At 42.3% G+C, this 23,089-nt stretch overlaps 3 protein-coding genes across 4 annotated transcripts; 1 reads left to right on the top strand and 2 right to left on the bottom strand.

Moving 5' to 3' along the window:
• Nucleotides 1–3,219: 3,219 nt before the first annotated feature.
• Nucleotides 3,220–8,495, bottom strand: LOC113707429 (probable glycosyltransferase At5g03795). 2 transcript variants are annotated; one of them, XM_027229761.2, is made up of 6 exons: nucleotides 7,899–8,495; nucleotides 5,542–7,008; nucleotides 5,333–5,463; nucleotides 4,538–4,886; nucleotides 3,656–3,938; nucleotides 3,220–3,466 (listed from the first exon to the last, which is right to left on the bottom strand). In XM_027229761.2, exons 2-6 carry the CDS (start codon nucleotides 6,220–6,222, stop codon nucleotides 3,276–3,278), a joined length of 1,635 nt encoding a protein of 544 aa, XP_027085562.2. In that variant the 5' UTR covers nucleotides 6,223–7,008; nucleotides 7,899–8,495; the 3' UTR covers nucleotides 3,220–3,275. The 2 variants fall into 2 exon arrangements, with proteins under 2 accessions (XP_027085562.2, XP_027085561.2); XM_027229760.2 differs by having other exon boundaries at nucleotides 3,220–3,938.
• A 47-nt stretch (nucleotides 8,496–8,542) lies between these two features.
• LOC113707428 (probable glycosyltransferase At5g03795) lies at nucleotides 8,543–12,648 on the bottom strand. The gene is made up of 5 exons (XM_027229759.2): nucleotides 12,422–12,648; nucleotides 10,917–11,792; nucleotides 10,650–10,786; nucleotides 9,623–9,971; nucleotides 8,543–9,346 (listed from the first exon to the last, which is right to left on the bottom strand). The coding sequence occupies exons 2-5, from the start codon at nucleotides 11,751–11,753 to the stop codon at nucleotides 8,681–8,683; spliced, it is 1,989 nt and encodes a 662-aa protein (XP_027085560.1). The 5' UTR covers nucleotides 11,754–11,792; nucleotides 12,422–12,648; the 3' UTR covers nucleotides 8,543–8,680.
• A 4,286-nt stretch (nucleotides 12,649–16,934) lies between these two features.
• LOC140013571 (uncharacterized) lies at nucleotides 16,935–21,049 on the top strand. The gene is made up of 2 exons (XM_072062905.1): nucleotides 16,935–20,328; nucleotides 20,463–21,049. Exons 1-2 carry the CDS (start codon nucleotides 16,935–16,937, stop codon nucleotides 21,047–21,049), a joined length of 3,981 nt encoding a protein of 1,326 aa, XP_071919006.1.
• Nucleotides 21,050–23,089: the final 2,040 nt, after the last annotated feature.

Here is a 23,089-nt window from a genome sequence, read left to right as displayed (position 1 = left end):
TTTATCAAATTGAACTTGACGAACTCTCAGTATAAAACTCAAGTTTGAATTTGAGTTAAATTCGAATTAAGTTCAAACTTAAAAAAATAAAATAATAAATTTCTTAATAAATAATAAAATATTAAGTATATATATATGTAATTTTACTATTAAAATAATATATATATATATATATAATCGAACCGATTCGCGAATTAATGAATTGAATATCTTTGAACTCGAGTTCGATTTGATCAGTTCGAACTCGACTCGAATTCAATATTGATCAAATTCGATTTAAGTTTTTTCACGAGCAGCTGGATTGATTTGTAACCCTAGTTTCATCTCCTACTATATATTGATGAGGATCGTAACTGGTAAAGCAATAAAGAGTACTTGTTCCTGTCAAATCTAGAGGATAGAGCTTGGAAATCGAAAATTATTTTCAGTTGCAATTCAGCAATTCCATGAGACACTTGTCTAAGAATTTTTCCAAGCAACTGCACAAGTTTGACCCCCAACTGAATTTTCAAAATTGAGTGATTGGATCCATAACATTTTCCTCAACCATCATTTGGGCCGTACCTGGTTGACTTGGAATTTTTGCATCTTTCCTATGCTTTCAAATCGTACGGAAAACCATTTTACCAACCCCAATATACTGTACGTAGATAGTTTTTTTTTCTTTCAACAGTCACGATTAGTCTTGATAGTTTTGTTTTTCAGTTGGAAAAGAGTGGAGAAGAAAAGGAGACTCGCCTCATTCCAAAATCAAAGCATGCCACTAATGGCCTAGTAGTCTTAGTATTTGATGATATTTTTTTTTTTGCAATTTGATAATTTAAGACTTCTTCAATTGCATTATCTGATAATTTAATATTTTCACAATGCATTTTTTTTCATTACGCGTAGACTCTTATTCTATTTATTGGAAGCATGCAAATTCTAGCTTTTTCCAGTATTTTATATACAAATATTTTATTAGAAATAGCTCATAGATTTTGTCACAATTCGAGTCTAGGAGCTGATTCAAGTAACTTTTAGGCTGAAATTTATTCACCCAAAATGATAAGCCCAAATTGTTTGGTAGCTGAAAGTCCCAAATTTATCAATTCATTTCTTTTCTTTGCTTGATTCGATGTGGGATAAGTCATTTTTCTCACCTTTGTGACTCTCAGAAACAAAATGTTCCAAAAGTGTTTCAAATTGTTCCTAGAAATTCTTTCCTCTTCCTGCTCTTTGTCACTGTTAAATCGTTCTTACTTCTTACCCTAACTTGAAATCTCTCTTCCTTTGGAATTTTGTGTTCTTGCAAAGGACGTCAAAATCCAAACTGTAAACTTAGTTGTGCTTAGACTCTAAAAGTAAATCCCATGCACTTAAATTATGTTTTGACTTTAGAGGTGGCTCCCATACACGACACACACAGTATCCTTCACGCTCTTGCATAAGAAGAATCATAATTCATTGGTTCAGGCTCGCTTCTCGCAAAAAACCATGTGAGGTTCAGTCTAATACCAACTATCACGAAAGAAATTCAAGGATTGGTCCAAATATTTTTTTGGCTGAAATTCACTTATCCAAAGTTATTAACCTAAGTTATTTGGTAGTCAAAGGACCCAAACTTATCAATCCATTTCTTTCCTTTGCTTGCCAGGGTGAGACACCTCACGTTAGGTTCCTAACTGTATTGATTAGTATCACGAGTTTCCATATTTGAGAGACACCTCAGTTGGATAAAATGAAATTTGATGCTCTTAGGTATCCCCCCCCCCCCCCTCCCCCCAAAAAAAAAAAAAAAATCACATAGGTATCCCTTTGACAATTTAGACTCGCAAAAGTGTTTCCTTGAAATTTGGTCCAAGATTGTGGTTTCCATAGTTTAACAATTCTTCTTATTCTAGATTTAAGAAAAAAAAAATTTTTAAAAAAAAAGATTGAAGAGAAAGAAAAAAGTATTAATAGAAAGTACTGGTACAAAAATTTATGGACGCAAGAAAAGTCCCGTCAATGACGGATGATGTGTCTGTCTGTCAATGGATTCACCGAATTTAACGTTAACTGATGGCCCTATAATTACTTTGTCAGAAAAAGTGCACCTGCCCAACCAGCACGGAGCAATGAAACGACGCCGCACAAGATGTTGTACACGTGCTTGCAGCTCATTGTTTTGTTCAGGGAAAATTGTTTAAGATTGTCAAATGAATATTTCTATTTTATATTTTTAAAATATTAATTTTATTTTTCTTACAAATTTAAGTCAACAAAAATTGGCTCCAATTTAGTATTCTGACCACTTTTCAGTTTGAAATCACCACATGATTCATATATGATCATTTTTAACATACAGAAAAAAATTAGATTCCACTTGTCTTGAGTAAAAAATGAATATGAGTCAAATTTTAATTTTTTAAGAAAAAGAATATATTTTGGGTTTAGATTATGCTTTTTAGAAGAAAAAAATAAATATAGATCAGACCATTTATTTAATTACAAATAGTACCTAATCTTTTTGCCCTTTAAAAAATGACCACGTATGAGGGATCTAGGCAAAAGTGGTAAAAAGCCTAAGTTTGGGGGTTAAATTTTGCTGACTTAAATTTGTAAGAAACGTAAAATTAACACTTTAAAAGTGAGGGATAGAAAAATTCATTTATCAAAATGTGAGGGATGCTTTAAATAATTTTCCCTTTCGTTTGTATAAATTAGATGAGTATGCATCTATTTCCTTTTTTAATTTCTTTTTCTTGATAAATAATTTTTTTTCTTATTTCACTAAACTTCATTACATCATTTACAATTTCTTTTGGAATATCCATTGCACTCATGGTATGAAACTCCACACTAATTTAACTACTCTTGCCTAAATTGTCCGAAATCTTTTCTATTTTGAAACAATAATTTATATTCATTGCAAAAGACGATAACCGTACGAGGCATTGAGCCAAGGCACGCATAAGCTTTACAACCTGTCTAAGACAGAGGAACAAAGTTAATCTATTCTATACATTGGTGAATGCATAAAGCATGGTTATTTCAGCATTGTTGAAAAGATTCAAGTTATTCCTTGCTAAAAGCCAAATAATCCATTGCCTAAAAAGGGGCAAAAGGACAAAGAATGATTTTTTTTGGTCATCTCCATTGCACAAAGGCATATTTGCAGTTTTAAGATGTCAAACTAATTTTCTTGAAGTCCCAACCACGAAGCATCTCTTAGAGATGGATTGGAGAGTAATAATATCAGTCAAATTTTGAGTGTTGCAACTGTTACTAAGTCAACTGGCTCTTCACAAATATCAGGGAGATTGGATTCTAAAAACTCTGTTGTACCAAACAGAGTGCAGAATCATATGGAACATATCGTATTTTACAGGATCAGCATGCCAAAGAAAATGTTTCTGAACCTCTTTCACTCTCTTTTGCATTTCAAGGTACTTTTCCTCTGAGATGGAAAGGAGTATATCCTTCAACTTTGGTATGTCCTTCTCTAAAACGAAAACAGCAAAGGATTCCCAATTCAAAACCTCAAAGAAAGGAGGCACATAGTTATCAGATATTATAACTGGAACACATTCATAGAAGATAGACTCCACAACTCGTGGACTATGGACTGCATAGCCTTTTGCACAGATGCAATATTTGCTGCTCTTCATATGCTCAATGTAGTTCTTATTACCTTTGACATGAGGCATTCGACCAAAGATTCTCATGTCAGGATCTTTACCCCAGCAATCCAGGAGTAATGGACGAACATTCCCGTGCATATAACCAGCAAAGAAAGCCAAGATTGGTCGTTGAGATGGAGGTTTACCTCCAATATCCTTGAGAGGGTTCTGAGCTGAGCGTACATAAACTGTCGGAAGGGCAACATCCTTGCCTATCTCAAAGCCCACATTGATGTCAGCATTGCATAGTGCTCTTAGGCAACTAAGCATAGGACCTCTTGTTTCAGCAGGAGCCTGGATAGCAGCAATTTCAAGAGAAAACATGTTCTTCAAATTTGACCAAATTCCGAGAAAGCATGTTGCAAGAAGTGGAACCTCAGTAACTCCCTTTTATGGTAACGGGCAAATAGGTAATACTTTTCAATGCGTCATAAGCCTTAGACAGACTTTATGTTAACACAACAGCTTCTAGCTAGGTTATGTACTTGGACGATCATTATTGCAAATATATGATGTTCAACTTGTTAAATATATACATGATATGAACTAATGCAGAAGTGGAACCTCAGTAACTCCCTTTTATGGTAACGGGCAAATAGGTAATACTTTTCAATGCGTCATAAGCCTTAGACAGACTTTATGTTAACACAACAGCTTCTAGCTAGGTTATGTACTTGGACGATCATTATTGCAAATATATGATGTTCAACTTGTTAAATATATACATGATATGAACTAATGCAGAAGTCAGTCCGAAGGATATGATGGTCTACTCCAAAACTTTCAAATCCCCTCTAGAAAATCAAACAAACAGAAAGAGTCAAACCCTATCTAGCATAAAAAGATCTTGTAGTAGTCAATACTCAATAACAGCAAGAATAACAGTGGCATACCCAATCATGACAAGCTGCAAGGAAATGATCTTCTCCATTGGTTCTGTTCCAGAATGGATACTTTTGGCCGAGCATGCCTACATAGCGCTTCATGTACTCAATGAGGTTATTACGACTGTGTGAATGACGCACATAAAGTGTTAACTGAAGCAAACGCGAACTAAAAGGTAAGTAAAATAAATGGGCTTTGGCGGGATCATCAGTAGCATATTGCTTATTTGATTCCATTAACTTCAAAAACCATCCTTCAGAAGCATATATCCCTTCAAGTATTGACTCATGGAAAATTGGTTTTTCTCCTTCCTTATAGATGTAAACTTTAAGCACCTTATCCATTAACTCATAGCTCCTGCAAATGCAATGAAATTGTTATTTATGTAAGTAGTCAGCACAAGAAAATCCCAGGAGAAAATTAGGGTAAGGCTTCTAAAGATAGGTATTACTACAGAAAGGCAACTTTATGTGTTTCATAAAATTGTAGGGGAAAGAGAGTATAGTTTTAATGACTGAATTTGTAATTTTTTTTTAATGTAAAGGACATAAAGCCATTAAGCCGCCAAATTTCCTTTTCCACAACCAAGATTGAAGAAGTGAAGCAATTGTCAGAGACTAAAAAGTTCCACTTCTTTGCATATTTTATGTTCTGTGGGTTGGAGTTCAGAGCATCTGCCCATTTCTCCTGACATAAAAAGCTACAATGCTCTAAAGGGTTTGAAAATTCATTTTTTATAAAACTTCAAATTATCAAGAAAAAAGAAAAGGACAAAGATGAAGCTAACCGGTGACAATGTATACCTTTTAAACATCGACACATTTCTGTAAAGAGGAGCATAAAGTTCTGTGCTATTTCGATGAACTGGTGCATCCTGTATCTGTGACTTTGCATAAAGCAGTTCCTGATCAGCAGTTGAGTTCCATTTCACTATCTGTTAAAAAAAAAAAGTTAATGAACTCAAATTCTTTTTCAAGCCAAATCACATAGACCTTATATCACATTGACGTACCACTGCACGAGGTAGGGACTGACTTTGCAGCAATAACTTTTTCATTGCAGATATTGAATACACAGCTGATGTTGGCAAACTAGACTTTCCATGCCCAGCAGAAGAATTGTTACGTAGCAAGCTTACATTTCTCTGCATTAAGCTTCCTTTCTCATCTGTTTTCATTATATGTTTTTCATGATTCTGCACTGACATCGCAGGACTTACCAAGTCCATATTTATTTGAGATGTTGTAATAGGTGAAGAAACTGCAGGAGGAAAAGCAACTGTAAGCTGTTGGGGAACAGAACCTGAGCTTGCATGTGGCGCAATGGATGAAGAAAACTCTTCAATTTGCTTATTGCTGGCTGAACTATCAAAGATTTCTGGAACACTTGGAGATGAATTATCAAGCTTAGAATTTCTGCTGTCCTCAAAAGTGGAACTAGATGCTGAATCTTTGACCAAGTAAGTGTTTTTAGGATTACCAGCAGTTCTAGAGTCTGACTGATTCTTGGCCTCAAAATCCCATCTCCCAAATAAGGTAAATTTTCCAGCAGAAAACAGAGATGATATGGTACTACTGTTTGGAAGTGCAGAAAACTGAATGGCAACAAATATACCAAATGTTATTCCCAATACCCAGAACGATCTCCTAGTCTTTAAATGACTTGCACATATAAATTGGGATCCTGGATCCATAACACACTTTTAACTATCTAAATGCGGAACACGTGAACTTTAGATGTCAACCTTTGGACATTGCAAAACCAATCTGGAAGTTACAGATTGAAATTGGACTCTTGCCACATTCATAGTATCACATTGTCTTGCATTTCTGCACGATGACTTAACAGCAGCTGAAATGGCTTTGAAGTCCATTAATTAACTAAAAAGAGGAAACTTCTCCACTAGACATTCACAGGATACGCTTCTGAGTCATTAAAATTGCTGATTGATGGTGAAAAGACAAACATTCCAATCAAGTTTCCCCCGACTTCCTTCCTAAGCATATTCTGCACATTTTCCCCCGTCTATTCACTGCTTCATATTCAAGAATGAGCTGATGAATCATTGGCCTTTTTAGTCCTTCAAAAAGAACCTATAGTAATTTCCAGAGTCCTTTATTTGCAGTCTCTCGTAAGACCTTACCATCTGCAAGTTTCATTGGTATGTGAAAATATCTGAAAAAAGTCCTGAAGAGGAACCAAATGGTTCTCAAACTAAAGCACCTTGAACAAAGTCTTATGTACTGTCGTATCCTGTGAAGAAAGTGGCTTTCCAGGTATCCAGCAGCTTTTGAACCTTATTTTCTTCCAGGATTCGCAACGGATAACAGTCAACAGGGAAGATTTAATAGAAGAAAGAACCAAATAAAGACCATGTATCAGATATCCAACCAGCAAGATTCTGTAGTCAACTGGCATTTATCGTAGCCATCACATGATAGACGTGTTTTAATCACCAAAAAATTCGTTTGAGCACTACCTGAAAGCCAAAAGAAGAAGAGAAACACACTTTCAAACTGATTAAATGCGTGATAATATGTTCTCATAGATAAAAACAGATACATGTTGAGTAATAGGTAATTAATGATGGTACGTAATAGGTAATTAATGTTGGCATGTAATCTCCGAATAGGACATGCCAGATTATTTTCTGCAACTTTTTAGCTCAGGGTGAACACTGAAATTCAATGCTTCTTGAATGCAGTGAAAATAGACAACTTGTATGCAACACTTGCATTGTGTTAAAAATCAGAGCATTATGCTTTGTCACCAGATTTTCGTTATTTTGTTTAATTCTTCATTTTCATTATTGCACTTCGGACCTTAAAATGCACATAGACAAGCCACATAATGAAGCCAATTCATTTACATCAGGCAAACGATATTTGTCAAAACTGCATTTTTACCCTAAACCTTATGGAAAGAAACATATAGCCTGCTTTCACACAAACAAAAGAGGTCCAAACATAAGAAAGCATCACCTTTCTGGTACGAAAAAAACAGTAGGCTTCATTGTTCTTTCTGCGTATCATTTCAGCTTTATACATCACAAAATTTGCTGCAGTTAATTTGGGTTACCACAATTTCATGCCCTAGACAATTCCAAAAATTATTTTCTTTTTCTTTTTCTTTGTTCCTTCTACTAAAAATTTCTTCCTTTCCCTATTCCTTTTCTTACCCCAAATCCAGTAATCATTAGAGAAGAGCTACAACGGAAAACTAGCATGATTATTGTATACACAAAGTCGCTATATAAGTTACCTGCAGACAGTTAATCCCATGAGCACAAATTCAGAATTTTTTTCAGTGACTTATATCTCGTAAAATTAAACTTAATGATCAAGGAAACATTAGATTATCTATCATTACCTTGCTGGGGATCAGACAACGAATGGAACTCCACTATCTGGGATAGCTGACGAGAAGAAATAAAGAGTTCTACGGCTGCCTTCAAGAATGATTAGACGAGATCGCTCTTTCAACTCAACTCCACCAATTTATTTTTAATTTTTTTAAGGCCAGCCTTACGAGTTTAACGACAGCAGCTGCCTTCAAATGGGTTTTCAACCAAGAATAACATACAGCCATAATTTCAATTCCAATCATAATTTAACCCAACCATGATTTTCGGAGTTCACCATTTACCCTAACATAATTCTGGGTTTTAAAGGGGAAAAGAAGAACAAAAGTTGTCGGAGCACAACCTGGAGGCAGGATGAACCGGTGACTGATGCCACCCGATGAATGAAATTGCAGCGACAGCAACGTTTGATTTTTTTTCTTTTTGTTTTTTTTTTCGTGTTTGTGGGGGGAGGGTTTAACGGATGATGGTGGGTTGGGCGTGAGGGAGGAGAAAGGGGAATGGAGGAGTGGACAGTTTAGAAGGGGTGGGTTTAACAACACAGCCGGGCAGAAATGTTCCTCTCAATTTTTTGAGAGTCCGAATTGGAGACCTCGAGATCACCTGACTAATGTTCCTAATTCATGTTCAGACACAGCCACACACACACACAAAGAGAAGCGAGGATACATATTATTGCCCATATAATAACAGAAATAATTACTTTTAACAGTTATGTACAGCAAGAAATCAAACACCTGCACTACAGATCAAACTTTCTAGTACGTTTCTTTCAAATATCTGACATCTATCACCTGGAACTTATTTGGAAAACTCTGGTATACCAAATTGAATGGAGTATCATATGGAAAATGTCATACTTTACAGGCCTAGGATGCCAAAGAAAATGTTGCTGTACCAGCTTAACCCTCTTCTGCATTTGTAGATACCTCTTCTTTGGGATTGACAGAAGTATGTTTTTCAAGTTTGGGATGTCCTTTTCTGGGACAAAAATGGCGAAGGACTCCCATTTTAGTGTTTCAAAGAAAGGAGGCACAAAATTGTCAGATATAATGACAGGAACACACTCATAAAAGATGGCCTCAACTACACGTGGACTATTTACTTCGTAGCCTCTTGCACATATGCAATACTTGCTGCTCTGCATGTGCTGGATGTAGCTCATTTGGCCCTTCACCTTAGGCAATTGTCCAAAGATTTTCATGTCAGGATCTTTATTCTCCCAGTGCTCCAGCAGTATAGGACGGAGATATCCATGCATGTTTCCAGCAAAGAAAGCAAGAATTTTTCGCTTGGAGGGAGGTCGCCCGCCAACTTGTCTAAGAGGATGCTGAGGTATGCGTACATATGTTTCTGCAAGAGATACATCTTTGCCAAATTGAAAGCCCTCTTTAATATCCGAATTGCACAGAGCTCTTATGCAATGTGCCATGATTTTTCTCGTCTCAGCTGGAGCCTGCCATACAATTACATGTATGTCAACAGATGTTTATTCAATATTTTATATGCACAACTTTTTCCCAGCCTGTTTTCTTGGGAACTTGAAGCAAAAGATCTGTAAATTAGATTAAAAGCCACCACACAAATCTTTCAAGAAGTAGATAAATCTGTCCTAAAATATGAAAATAAACTATAGCACAGCAGTTCTAGTAAAAAAAGCTCATTTTGCAGCTCTACACAGAGATTGAAAATAACCTGTTTGACTAAGTAGTAGAGAAATTACGATGCATACCCAGTCATGGCAGGCTACAACAAAATGATCAGCTCCTCCAGTTCTATTCCAGAATGAATATCTACTTGTGATTAAGCTGAGGTAATTTCTCAAGCACTGAATTAAGTTCTTCCTACTGTGAGAATTAGGCACATATAATGTCTCCTCCAACATCCTTGTACTAAAAGGTAAGTAGAATAAGTGAGCTTTTTTCGGTTTCTTGGTAACAAAATGTTTGCTTGATTGGAGCAGCTTCATAAACCATCCCTCAGAAGCATATATCCCTTGGAGCACTGGTTGATGGAATATTGGTCTTTCTCCTTCTTTGTAAATGTAAACCTTGAGAGTCTGTTCCATTAATTCGTAGCTCCTGCAGTAGAAATTTCAGTTGTCTTAATAAAAGCCTTGCATGTGGAAGCTGGAAGTCAACATCCTCAGGAAAGCAGCTTAAGATTATCTTTTGCCATTATTGAGCAACAGTTCAGATAAATATTTTCAAGTCATTGTTGGTTGAATGCTTAGCTTCACAATTGTACATAGAATTAAGTGCAGAAAAAGCTTCTCTTACTAACAGATGTAATTCTGCATTTAAAATATTCATTTTCAACGCAGCAAACTAACTGCTTGAGATAGGGCCTTTGACGGAATATTACTGATCATTAAGGCTTCAAGGCTCAACCTGAAGTTCACCAAACATCCATATGTACAAAAGCAAGGAAAAACTTGAGGTTCTCATTCTACATTCAACAGAATAAGCCATAAACATGAGCTGCTACGTGCTAGCTTGCAACTTTTTCCTCAGTATTACTACCTCCAACAAAATGCATATTTTGTAAAATCTCCAGCCATGGCTAAGCAAGCAACTTTCAAGCTATAGGAAGAAGGTGGGAATTTGGTGAATGCAATTACGTGTTTAGTAGCACAACTTCAATAGCAATACATGTCACCGTGATAAACTAGGAAAAATAGTAATAAAGATTAGAACATTGAGAAGGAATAAGGTAGTAACTAATAGTAAACAGTTGCCAACAAGATCTCCATAACTTGCCTTCTAAACATTGAAAAATTACGGTATAGAGGAGCAAATTGGTTGAGCTTAGGGTCATTCTGGACACTGGGGGCATTCTCTATGAGGGATCTTGCAAGTATTAACTCTTGATCAGTACCTTTACTCCACAGTGGTCTCTACAGAGGAAATGCAAAGAAAATGGAAACAATTGAATTCAGATGAGCAACAACAAAGAAGACAGAAGATTAAGCTTCTGCTATGGAATTCAGATCTTACACGGTCAAACTAAATAATAGATTCACATACCATTGAATGATAGGAAGTGAGACTCTGAAGAAGCATATCATTCATCTTTGAAAGTGACACCACTGCATCTTCAGGGCTATCTTTCACTTTGGGGATTGCATTCCTAGAAGAATAATTGACTGAAGGAGCAAGATCAGTTTTCAGAAATGCAGGAATGCTAGTTTTCTGAAGTGCATTGGTAGCGTCTTTGTCCATGGAAGATGGTGAATCTGATGGTTGCAATGCATCTGAAGTGTTTGAAAGGCTGCTATCCAAGATGTCATTTCCAACTGATACTGGTGCAATATTTCGTCCCTCAATTCTGTCCAGTGAAATGTTATTATTTGAAGTAGCATTTGAATCTGATGCTGGTACAGTTTGATTAGGCTCCACAGCCTTCTCTGGTGCTAGGCTAGGATTTTCTACTACCTCTGCCGCTGTTGAGTTGTGGTTCATATCAATGAAGTCCTTCGATGGATATTCATCTTCAGGGTCACTATCAGCAACCACATCTAAGGAGTCATCAGAATGTTTTGCCTTTGCATCTGTTCCGTCGAAAAGCTCAGTTACATCACTACCCCCGTAAGAGGTGCTAGGGTCTGTGTAATTTAAGCTGTTAGAAAAATTCAAGCTTCCATCAACCAATGACTTCCCAACATAGAAGCCACTTGATGAATTTCCTATAGAGGAGTTTCCCACTGATGAAACTTCAGCATTGCCAGACAAAAATAAGGCCAAAAAAGCATTTCCATAAGGAAGCTCAAAATATTGCACACAGAAAACCAGAGCAAATAACACTGCAAGTAGCCATAGCAGCCTCCTGCTTTCGATCAGGCTTGTGAGTCGATATTTGTTCATATTAAATCAGCAACTGAATCAACATCAGCTCTTCCACCTCTGCACAGATCCCGAGTAACGCTATTTGTTAGTCACTCTGACCTTGCTTTTCCACCGTTTTCAACTCATTTAATTCCACACTAGTATGCGAAACATCAAAGAGATACAACAATTCTGATCTCTAAGCAGTAACTAATCCACCATTAAAACAAATCAAATAAACAGGATCAGAATTAGACAATGCCGGCAATGGTTACCTCCTTTGTAGTTATTCTTCAATAATTCCAGTTGCTTGGAATAAACCAATTAGAATATACAGATTATAAAAGTTGAGCCGGCCAAACAAATGAGTGAGGTCTTATTAACCAATGAACCATCTTCAACGCTTAACTAATCCTTAAACAATTTTGCTATACTTGCATTTATTCTATACTTTCAAGATTTCCATTCCCTTTGAATTCAACAAATAGGAACATGGACTACAACAAATAAAATGGGCTACACCAACAAACCACTTCACCGTCAAGAATAATAATGATAACAATAATGAATGGAAAGAAAGATTCCTTGACAACCCAGAACTGTTTTAGCATAAAAAAAAAAACAGGCACATAACAAGAAAAAAATTCAAGAAAATTAAAACCCCTTAAAAATTCGAAAAACCCAGATGGAATAGAAGCTCAACTGACCTGTACAAGCTGGGAAAGACAAAAAATTAGTGAAACCAGAAGAAATATGCTCCTATGCAAAGGCCAAAATTCAGTTATACCACAGAGAAAGTTTCAAGCCCCAAAAGAAGAAAGAAAAGAAGAGAAGAAATTTACAGGCCTGAGAATTGAGAAATATAAAATAGTCATGTACTAATTGAATATTATGAATAGGATGAGCTGACGGCTTACCAAGCTTCATTTTCCAATTGACAACTTGGATGTTACTTTACTACAATCATATGCCTACGTCACTGTTGTCAGCCTGTCCCACACGCGGGTGTCGGTGCGTGTACATCTTGTATGAGTATTTTTTTTTTTTTTTTTTTGGAGTGAAGTAGAAGTTGAAGATAAATATGTACTCTTGAAATAATAAAAAAAATTAGGAAAGGAAAGGAAAGAGAAGCCACTGGAACTTTGTTAATTAGAAAATTGATAGTTTTTGGCTTGATTTAATTTTTGTTTTGTTTTTTGTCCAAATAGTTTGATAAGTGATTGATGGATAATATTACACGTTTTAATTTTTTAATTTTTTTTTTCAAAAGATAGACATAACTTATTCCATAAAAGACTGAGTAAGATGGCAATCAAATCAGTGATTAATTCAAAGCTCTCAAATTCCCGAACCATCCAATTTTATTTGGTGCCCAACTCCCCGAAATATTTTTCCCAGAATCCTCTTTTTGAAAAAAAAAAAAAAGAATTAAGAAGAGCAAGTTATTAAAAAGTTAAATAAAATGTAGAAAATGAAGTTTGAAATTTTTTTTTTTAATCATTTTTTCCCTCAATTCCGTAGCCCTTGGCCATGTTATTAAAACCTAAATTTGCTAGAACCTCCAAAGGATCGTTTTTATCAACAATTGATAAAAACGCACACATATACACGTTATATCTGTCCTTTGATATATATAAGGTAAAAAGGATTGAAATATGTGATTACAAAAAATGCAAATTTTTTTTAAAGAAAAAAAATGCAATTCAACAAAATATATTTTTATGTGCTTATTTTCTCAATTTCGTAGCCCTTGGCCATGTTATTAATCATTTTAAATCAAAAAAACACACACACACACACCCCCGTATATACACACACTACTGTGTCTGCCCTTTGGCAGATTATACTACACTACTTCACACGACTAGTAGTGGCCTAGTGGGGAAGGAAATCAGGAACACCATTAATGTAGAAAGCCGAATCTGTGTGGCGGGGTTCTGGGTTGGATTGTTAATATGCTATTTCAGATCCTCTTGGGACTTTCAGATGTATTGGGAAAAGGCTCCCATCATTACCGGCTTTTTGCACCCATTATGAAATTGAAGTCGCCAAAAGGCTGCTTATTGGCTTATTGCCTCTTGGGACAGTGACAACTCAATTTGCAAATACTACTCCCTTCCTCCCATTTTAATAATTTTATTTTTCTTTTTCATCTGTCCCAAATTATAACCCACTTTCTAATTGAAATTGAAGAATATAGTTATTTTTTAATTTTTCTAAAATACCCTTATTCAATGTAAGTTGTTGTTACTATAAATCTATCCAATTTAATGAGAGTTGACTCTTTTTTTACCATCAATTCAAGTTTCTATTTAATGTGAGGGTATTTTAGGAAAATAACAATTTAAATTTACTTTTCCAACAAAATTAACTATTTTTTCTTAAACTATATGAAACAAGAAACAGAACTATCAAAGTGGGACGGAGGGAGTGTCAATTATGTCTTATTCCACTACAAATACAAAAGCATATACTTTCAAAAAAACACAAAATGAAAAAGATAATCTATAGTTTCTAGGATAGAAGTCTTGCTTAATTCTTTTTTTTTTTTTTTGGCTAAAGATGAAATGTCTTCGTTGATTTTCTTTTATTTTACTTGTTTGCTAAATATGAGTATCTTAATTATAGAAGAAGGAGATAGTACAAGGTTATTTTTTCTCATTATCTTTTATGTATGTATATAGTATATTATTTCTCACACATAACCACATTTTCTCTTATTTGCTCGTATAACATATAATGTATAGCGAATAAGAAATTAAACTACAACCTTAGATTGCTTTTTTTTTATCTCAAAACTAATAATGTAAATAAAAAATGATAGAAAGCAAGCGATAAAGAGAGGTGCTTTCCTTTTCTCTTTTCAAATCAATGCTTTAAATGCAAAGTCGTAATAACAATAAATTCTGATGGTGCAAGTAAAATAGCGACAATTTTCATTACATTTCTGGTGTTGGAATTGGATACCATGCTTTCCTACAGTGTCTTAATAGATTCATGAACACTATGACCCCAATGTTCGTTCTGATTTAACATTTTTCCTGAAAAGAAGAGGCAAAAAAAAAAAAAAAAAGTGAAAAAGTGAAGTATGTTAATCTTGTGATTGTCCACTTTTAACTTTGTAGTGGGGGAAATCTGCACATGACACGTGTCAGCTCGGCAAGTTGTACGCGCTGGGTCGGCGGGGGTACCAGCTCGGCATGCGGGTGCCAGCTCGGCCCTACCTGTTGCTCCCTAAGATGGGCCTATGGGCCGCCGCCTCCGAACTTGTAAGAGCCGCCGCACGAAACCCTAAGGAGACTCCGAACCCTAAGGGGACACTGACTCCAACAAGGAAACTACAACCATTCCGCTCTATATATAGCGAGCGTAAGGACAATACAAGGTACGCCAAACACAAGTATTCTAGACTATTGCTCCGTATACAAGCTCACTGACTTGATCGTCGGAGATATTCCGGGGACACCCGTCCCGCACTTGATCTTCCTTTGTAGGTGCGCTAGCTCGGTTTCCTCTCTCAGGTCGATCGCGCCTGCTCAGCTCGGCTCGCTACAGCCCAGCTCGGATCTGGTTTTTGGCAGTCGCATCAATTGGTGCCGTCTGTGGGAACAAGTAACTTCTCTTGCGAATCATGCCAAAAACGAGGTCTCAGAGGAATGCCGATGGCTCTAAGGGGAACGGAGGAAGCGGCCCCCAACAGTCTGCCCGGAGTCCGACCCCTGGAGGGGAGGGGACGGGACTCTCGCGGATTCCGCCGGAGCAACTGGTTCAGGCGGTAGCAGGAAACCTGCCCACTTTCGAGGCCATTGTGAATTACCTCAGGGGGCAGACAGGAGGGCCTCTGGGCCAGGAGCCGAAAAACTCGGAGGGTCCAACCGAGTCCAGGGCGGGGAGCCCCAACCCCCAGCTCAAACGCGTGCGCCGGGAGCCCTCAAGTGAGCACATCGACATGGGGGAGCCCACTCACAAGCACTCTCGAACTGAGCACCCGGAGCCCGTCCGGAGGTATTCTAGGGATGAACCCTCACCTCGGAAAGAGCAGCTCCAGGTGCAGGACGAGCTGGACCTGCTCTTGGATGCCGAGGCGGACAGGTACATCGCGTCCCCTTTCGTGCCTGATATAGAGAACTATCCACTGCCCGCAAAGTTCAAGATACCCAACATGAAGCCTTATGATGCGACCACGGATCCGGAGGATCACTTGTTTGCATTCCTGACCCAAATGCGTCTGCAAACTGCCGCAGATGCGGTCAGGTGCAAGACTTTTCCCATGTTTCTGGAGGGGAAGGCACGTCAGTGGTTCCAGGGGCTTCCCCCCAGGTCCATTAGGTCCTTTGCTCAGCTTGCTCGGCTGTTTGCAGCCCAGTTTGTCTCATCACGAGCCTTCTCCAAAAGCACGGCGCACCTAATGACCATTCAACAAAGGCCTGAGGAATCCTTACGCGAATACATGGTGCGTTTCAATAACGAGTCCCTTCAGGTCAGGGATCGCGATGACAAGGTGGTTATGGCAGCCTTCATTAACGGGCTGCGCAAGCAGAAGCTCTACACCGAACTCGTAGAGAAACCTCCCAAGTCGGTACGGGAAATGCTGGACCGAGCTCATGAGAAGGCCAATGCGGAGGAGGCTAACCGCCTTAAGAGCGCACAAGAAAGGCTGAGGGATGACAAACGTAGGAGGGGAGCCGACCAGGTGGAGACTCGTCCCAACCAGGGAAGGAAGAGCACCTACGATCGCCTCCCTAGAAGCCGTCCAAGTGGAGGAGATAAGCCCTGGACTAGCCTCACCGCACCTCGAGCTCGGGTGCTGGCGGTCATGGAACAGGAGGGGCTCTCCCGACCTCCTCGACCTTTGGGAGGGGACAAAAGCAGACGGGACCAAGGGTTGTTCTGCGCTTATCATCGAGATGTGGGGCATGACACGGAGGACTGCCGTCACCTCAAGAAAAACATCGAGAAACTAATCAAACGAGGTCATCTCGGGCAGTTCATACGAGAGGACCGAGCTGACCAGCAACGAGGGAGGTCCAGGTCAGAACGACCGAGCTACCTCCGGGATCGACCTCAGGGGACTCATGGTCGAGCTCCTGAACAGGAAACGCAGAATCTGGCCGGGGTGATTAATACCATTGCAGGAGGACCGGCTGGCGGGGATAGTCATACAGCTCGGCAGCACAATCGACCTCCCCCGCGGGGGAGAGCTCGGCCAAGCGTCTGAAGATGTATGAGGAAATTATTTATGGACCAGAGGACGCAGTCCCCCTGGCCTCCAACAATCATGAAGCTATTGTCATTGAGGTCATCACCTGCAATTACAAGGTGAAGAAGGTATACATAGACAACGGGAGTGCTATAGACGTGCTGTATTACAAGACTTTTAAAGAGCTGCAGCTGGAGGATAGGCAGCTGGTCCCGGTTCGGACTCCATTAATCGGGTTTGCAGGCCCTCCCGTGAGACCAGAAGGAATGATCACCCTCATGGTCACGGTCGGAGTATCCCCGAAGTGCCGAACTGTTCCGGTAAACTTCGCGGTGGTTAAGGAGCCGTCGTCATACAATATGATTTTGGGACGGCCCACGCTGAATGCCCTCCGAGCTGTCTGCTCTACGTTGCACCTCAGCATGAAGTTTCCTACTCCCGAGGGCGTGGCTGAGGTGCTCGGAGATCCGGAAGTGGCCAGGGCATGTTACATTGCTACCCTCAAGGGCAAAGAGAAGTTAGTAGCTCAGACAGTTTGCTTAGAGCCCTGGGAGCCCATGGAGAAGGGAGAGAGATTGGAAACGGACGAGGGATTAACCGAGCTGCCCGTCCAGGCCGGCCGACCTGAGCGCACTGTGAAGGTCGGCATGGGCCTAGCCGAGCTGGTCAGGAGTTCTTTGGAAGCTCTCTTGGAGGAATATGCTGAGATTTTCGCTTGGAGTGCTGATGACATGCCAGGAATCCCCACCAAGCTGGCGGTTCATAGGCTACAGGTGGATCCCGGCGTCCGACCTGTGAAACAGAAGAAGAGGAACTTTGCTCCTGAACGAAAGGAGGTCGTCAAAAGCGAGGTGAGTAAGCTGCTGGAGGCCAAAATTGTTAAGGAGGTCTACTACCCGACCTGGTTGGCTAATCCGGTGCTGGTCAAAAAGGAGGAGAAAGCCTGGAGGATGTGTGTGGATTTCACAGATTTGAATAAGGCTTGCCCTAAAGATTGTTACCCACTTCCCCGGATTGACCAGCTCGTGGACTCAACAGCGGGTTATGAGATTTTCTGTTTCTTGGATGCTTTCAAGGGGTACCATCAGATAGCCTTGGACGAGGAGGACCAGGATAAGACTTCGTTTATCACTGAGGATGGCACATATTGTTACGTCACCATGCCGTTCGGTTTAAAGAATGCAGGCGCAACCTATCAAAGGCTGGTAAACAAGTTGTTCAGGAATCAGATCGGTCGAAACCTGGAGGTTTATGTGGACGATATGTTGATAAAAAGCCGAACCCAGGAGCAGTTCGTCTCCGACCTGAGGGAGATTTTCGAGGTCCTTCGACACTCACGAATGCGGCTAAACCCGAAGAAGTGCACTTTCGGGGTCAGGTCGGGAAAATTTTTGGGGTACATGATTTCCAAAGAAGGGGTGAGAGCTAACCCAAACAAGATCAAGGCTATCATGGACATGGCTCCACCCCGGAATATCAAAGAGGTGCAGCGTCTGACAGGAAGGATGGCTGCCTTGAATAGGTTCTTGTCTAAATCGGCAGTTCGGGGGTCGCCTTTCTTCAAAGCCCTGAAAGGAGGTCGGCAGTTCGAGTGGAACCCGGAATGCCAGAAGGCGTTTGACGAGCTTAAGGAGCACCTCGTTCGATTGCCAGCTCTGACCTCTCCCGAGGTGGGAGAGACCCTGTTCATCTACTTAGCTGCGGGAGAGGGGGCTGTAAGCGCAGTGCTGGTGCGAGAGGAGGACAAGTTACAGAAGCCAGTATATTATGTCAGTCGCGCCCTGCAGGGGGCCGAATCCAGGTACTCGGCGATAGAGCGATATGTCTTGGCGCTAGTTCACGCAGCTCGGAAGTTGAGGACCTATTTCCAAGCTCATCCCGTGGTAGTCATAACGAACCAGCCCTTGAAGCAGATCCTGTCCAAACCCGAATCTTCAGGTCGAATGGTAAAATGGGCGGTGGAATTGTCTGAGTATGACTTGGGATATCAGCCCAGGACGGCCATCAAAGCTCAAGCACTAGCAGATTTCATAGCAGATGGCATCTCTTTTGGGTCGACTGGAGGGGAGACAGACCAGACCGGACCGAATAGGGAGGTTAAGGACGCGCGCGCCGCCAGAGCCACACAGATCCCGGAGACTGCCAAGGCCGTACAGATCAGAGAGGTAGCCGAGGTCCCACGGACCGAAAACGCTGCTGAGGTCGCCCAGGCCAGTCAGGTAGCAGAGGGCGGATCGACCAGAGAAGCTGGGGAGACCGGACCGGCCCAAGAGGCTGCAGAGGCCAAGCAGGCCATAGACGCAGCGGAGGTCCAACAGGTCGGAGACGCAGCTGAGGTCGCATATCCCGAAGAGACTGCCAAAGCCGAACTGGCCAGGACAGCAGCCCGAGACGGGAAGGCTAGGGAAACAGCGGAGCAAACAGAGCCCACATGGACGCTGTATGTGGACGGTGCGTCAAGCAAAGAGGGATGCGGAGCAGGGCTTCTCCTAATCAGCCCTACAGGAGAGGAGCTGCCTTACGCGTTAAGGTTTGATTTCAGAGCCTCTAATAATGAATCTGAGTACGAGACTCTCATTGCAGGAATGGAGATGGCTCGGAAGTTAGGGGCCAGATCGTTGAAAGTCTATAGCGACTCGCAGCTGATAGTTAACCAGGTATGGGGGAGCTACGAGGTCAAAGAGGGGGCGCTGAGAAAATACGTGGCCAAGACACATGAGCTGAAGGGCCTGTTCGAGCAGTTCGTGCTAGAGCAGATCCCGCGGAGTCTGAACAAGAGAGCTGATGCCCTGTCCAAACTGGCCTCCACCTCGGTGGGCACCCTAGGTCGGGAAATAGTTGTGGAGGTCGTCAGGAGTCGTGCATATGACCAGGTCAGTGCTGCGGTCATCCAGGTGGTGAGCTCCTGGATGGACCCCATTGTTCGATATCTGGCGCAGGGGGAACTCCCCCCGAGCAGGATAGAGGCCCGCAAAATTCTACTTAAGTCGCAGAGGCACACGCTCGTGCAGGGAGTCCTGTATAGGAAATCCTACTTGCAGCCCTGGCTGAGGTGTATAACACCTGAGGAAGGGAGCTATGTCTTGCGCGAGTTGCATGAGGGCGTCTGTGGCAATCACGTTGGCCCCAGGGTATTGGCCAAGAAGGGAATGCTGGCCGGCTACTATTGGCCCACCATCTTCAGAGACTCGACCGAGCTGGTAGCTCGGTGTAAGTCTTGCCAGCTGCATGCTCCAGTTCATCACGCCCCAACTCGGGAAATGATCCCTCTTCATAGCCCGTGGCCGTTCTTCCAGTGGGGAATCGACTTGCTAGAACCTTTTCCCCGAGCTCCCGGTGGCTATGAGTACTTGGTAGTGGCGATTGATTACTTCACCAAGTGGATAGAAGCTGAGCCGCTTAGCACGATCAGTAGTAGGTCGATACATAAGTTCCTTTGGAGGAACGTAGTCTGCCGATTTGGCATACCCAGGGTTCTCGTTTCGGATAAAGGCCGGCAGTTCGCAGACCATTCGCTTCGGGAGTGGTGCACTGAGCTCGGCATCCAGCAGCACTTCACCTCAGTAGGGCACCCCAGACCAATGGGCAGGTCGAGAATGTAAACCGGACCATCCTGCACGGTTTAAAGACAAGGATCGAATCAGCTCGGACGGGTTGGCTGGACGAGCTGCCCACTATACTATGGGCTTACCGGACTACGCCTCGGACGGCCACACAAGAAACTCCGTTTGTCCTAACATATGGGGTGGAAGCAGTGATCCCTGCGGAAATTGGGATGCCTTCGGCCAGGGTACAATATTTTGTGGCCCAAAACAATGAGGAAGAGATGCGACTCGATCTCGACTTGCTCGAGTATCGAAGGGAAGAAGCGGCTATAAGAATGGCTAAGTATAAGAGCCAGGTCGCACGTTATTACAATGCCCGGGTGAGACAACTCTCCTTCAAGACGGGGGACCTGGTGCTGCGCAAAAACTCCCTGAGCCGCGTTGTTGGCACAGGCAAGTTAGACCCCAATTGGGAAGGTCCCTATGTGGTAAAGGAAGCTGACCGAGCAGGTTATTGCAGACTAGCTCGTCTGGATGGAAGCGAAGTCCCCCGCGTGTGGCACAACTCAAATTTAAGGCTTTTTCTCTAAGTGTCTTGCCCGAGCTGAAAATGGTCGGCTAGACAGGTCTGCTTTTATTTTAGTAGTTCGGCTTTTGGCGTTATGAATGTATTCGAAGCTTTGAAATAAAAGAAAAATTTTACAAGTGTTGGGAAAGAAAAAGGTTACATATATTCAAAAAACATGTACAGATGGGGGGCCATACAAAATCGAGCTGGCCAGCTCGGACCCTACTCTAGCCTAACATCCTTCCAGGATAGTCTAAAGCCCTATCAGCTTAACTCTCCCCTTGCTGCTCTTGCTCTGGGGAGAGTGCAGGAAGATTGGGATCGACAATCAGGGCCGCCAGGTCGCGCTCATTGGAGTAACCTGTGACGAGCCTGTCAATTTGGTTGGTGGATTGAGAGTTGTAGTCGGGCCATTTGCTCAGGTCAAAGCCTGGCAACCTTAGGGACTCCACATCCATCAAGGCTTTCGTGTAGCCGAGTTGCAGGACAGGGCCGTTGAGGAGGGCCAGGTCGTTCATGAAGATCTCAGACTTCTTGAACTCTTTGACGCCCAGTTGGCGCCCTTCTTCCTTTGCCGCCTCCACCAGTTCGGCAGATTTTTTCTGCTCTGCCTCTAGAGTCGCAGCCAGTTCGGCCGTTCTCTTCTTTTCCAGTTCGCAGGAGGAGTTGGCGTCTGCAAGTTGCTTCTTCAGGGTCTCCAGCTCGGACTCTGCAGCTTCGAGCTGGCTCGACAACTTCTCTTTGGCAGCATCAACCTGGGACAGGTTGACCCCCATGTTCTCATACCGCTGAGCCAACTCGGCTCCCGCAACATTGAGCTGCATGTTAGTTACAGGATAAGTAGGCAGCAAAACTCGAAAGGATGTCAGAGAAAGTGTTGGTTAAGAGGTTACCTGGGTGGTGCTGAGGTAGAAGTGCTCCAACAGCTCAGCGTTGGTGGCAAGTTGGATGAAGTGGTGATCGCGGGGGAGTACCGCGCCTTTGACGAGCTCCTTCGCCACTTCAGGGAATTGAGCTCGATCGTTCACCGACAACCCCCACTTCGGGCAGAAATGGTGGGGGTGCGGGTGTGAGCCCAGCTCGGTAGGGGGTTTCATGGGAATCACATTCCTCATGCGCCACATAGCGGGAGGAGATTGTGACGAAGCCTGCTGCTCGGCGGAGCTCACCCTGTAATGCGAGGCAATGGCAGTTGATGGCTCCTCCTGGGACTGGGGGGAAGCCGCCTCTGTCCTGGCCTTCTTGGCCGTGGACTTCTTTCTTTTCTTCTTTGGTCCCTCCCCCAGTGAAGACTGAGCGGCAATCTGGGGAGTGGACACAGGTGGAGGTGGAGGCACCGTGCTGCTCGGCGCTGTGGAAGGCGCAGGAGTTGGCGTGCTCGTACTGCCAATTTCCCCAATGTTCAGCAGCTGGGAAAACCTCTTCACTGCAGGACAAAGACACTTAGTCAGTTAAGATGATGTGGACTCATGGAAAGGAGGAGGTCGAGAAAATTACAAGCTGTCAGCTCCTCGGGGGTGATAGGTCGGAGATCGGGGGCAGGGTCGTTCACCTCTGCTCGGATTAGCCCCGCCGACCAGAGCTGGGCATTGTTAAATTCCTTCACCTTCAGTTGAGCTTCCGAGCTGACCAAGCGGTCTAGCTCGGCCTCGGGCAGGGGAGAAGGGATTGGATCGGTTACCTGGGTATCCTCCCTCCAAGTTAGGGGAGGAAACCTAGTGTTCTTCACAAAAAAGAACTGGGCTTTCCAGCCCTTGATGGAAGAAGGCATCTGAGTGAACAGCTCGCGGGTAGGGAGTTCCCCTCCGCTCCTGCGAGCGAAGTAGGACCAACCATGCACTGGGCCGCTTACCTTCATCTGAAAGAAAGACCTAAATAGGTCCAGAGAATAGGGGATTTCAAGAGCTCGGCACAAAATAAAGAAGCCGAGGATGGACCGAATGGCGTTGGGAACGACCTGGGTAATTCGAACGCCCCAGAAGGTTAGGATGTCGTAAAGAAATTGGGGAATGGGGAGGCGAAGACCAGCCACGAGCTGATCTCTGTAGATAGCCACAAACCC

Source organism: Coffea arabica, chromosome 8c (genome assembly GCF_036785885.1).
Source record: "Coffea arabica cultivar ET-39 chromosome 8c, Coffea Arabica ET-39 HiFi, whole genome shotgun sequence".
Classification (NCBI taxonomy): Eukaryota; Viridiplantae; Streptophyta; class Magnoliopsida; order Gentianales; family Rubiaceae; genus Coffea; species Coffea arabica.
Note: the sequence above shows the minus strand (reverse complement) of the source record. Positions and strands in the feature narration are given on the sequence as shown.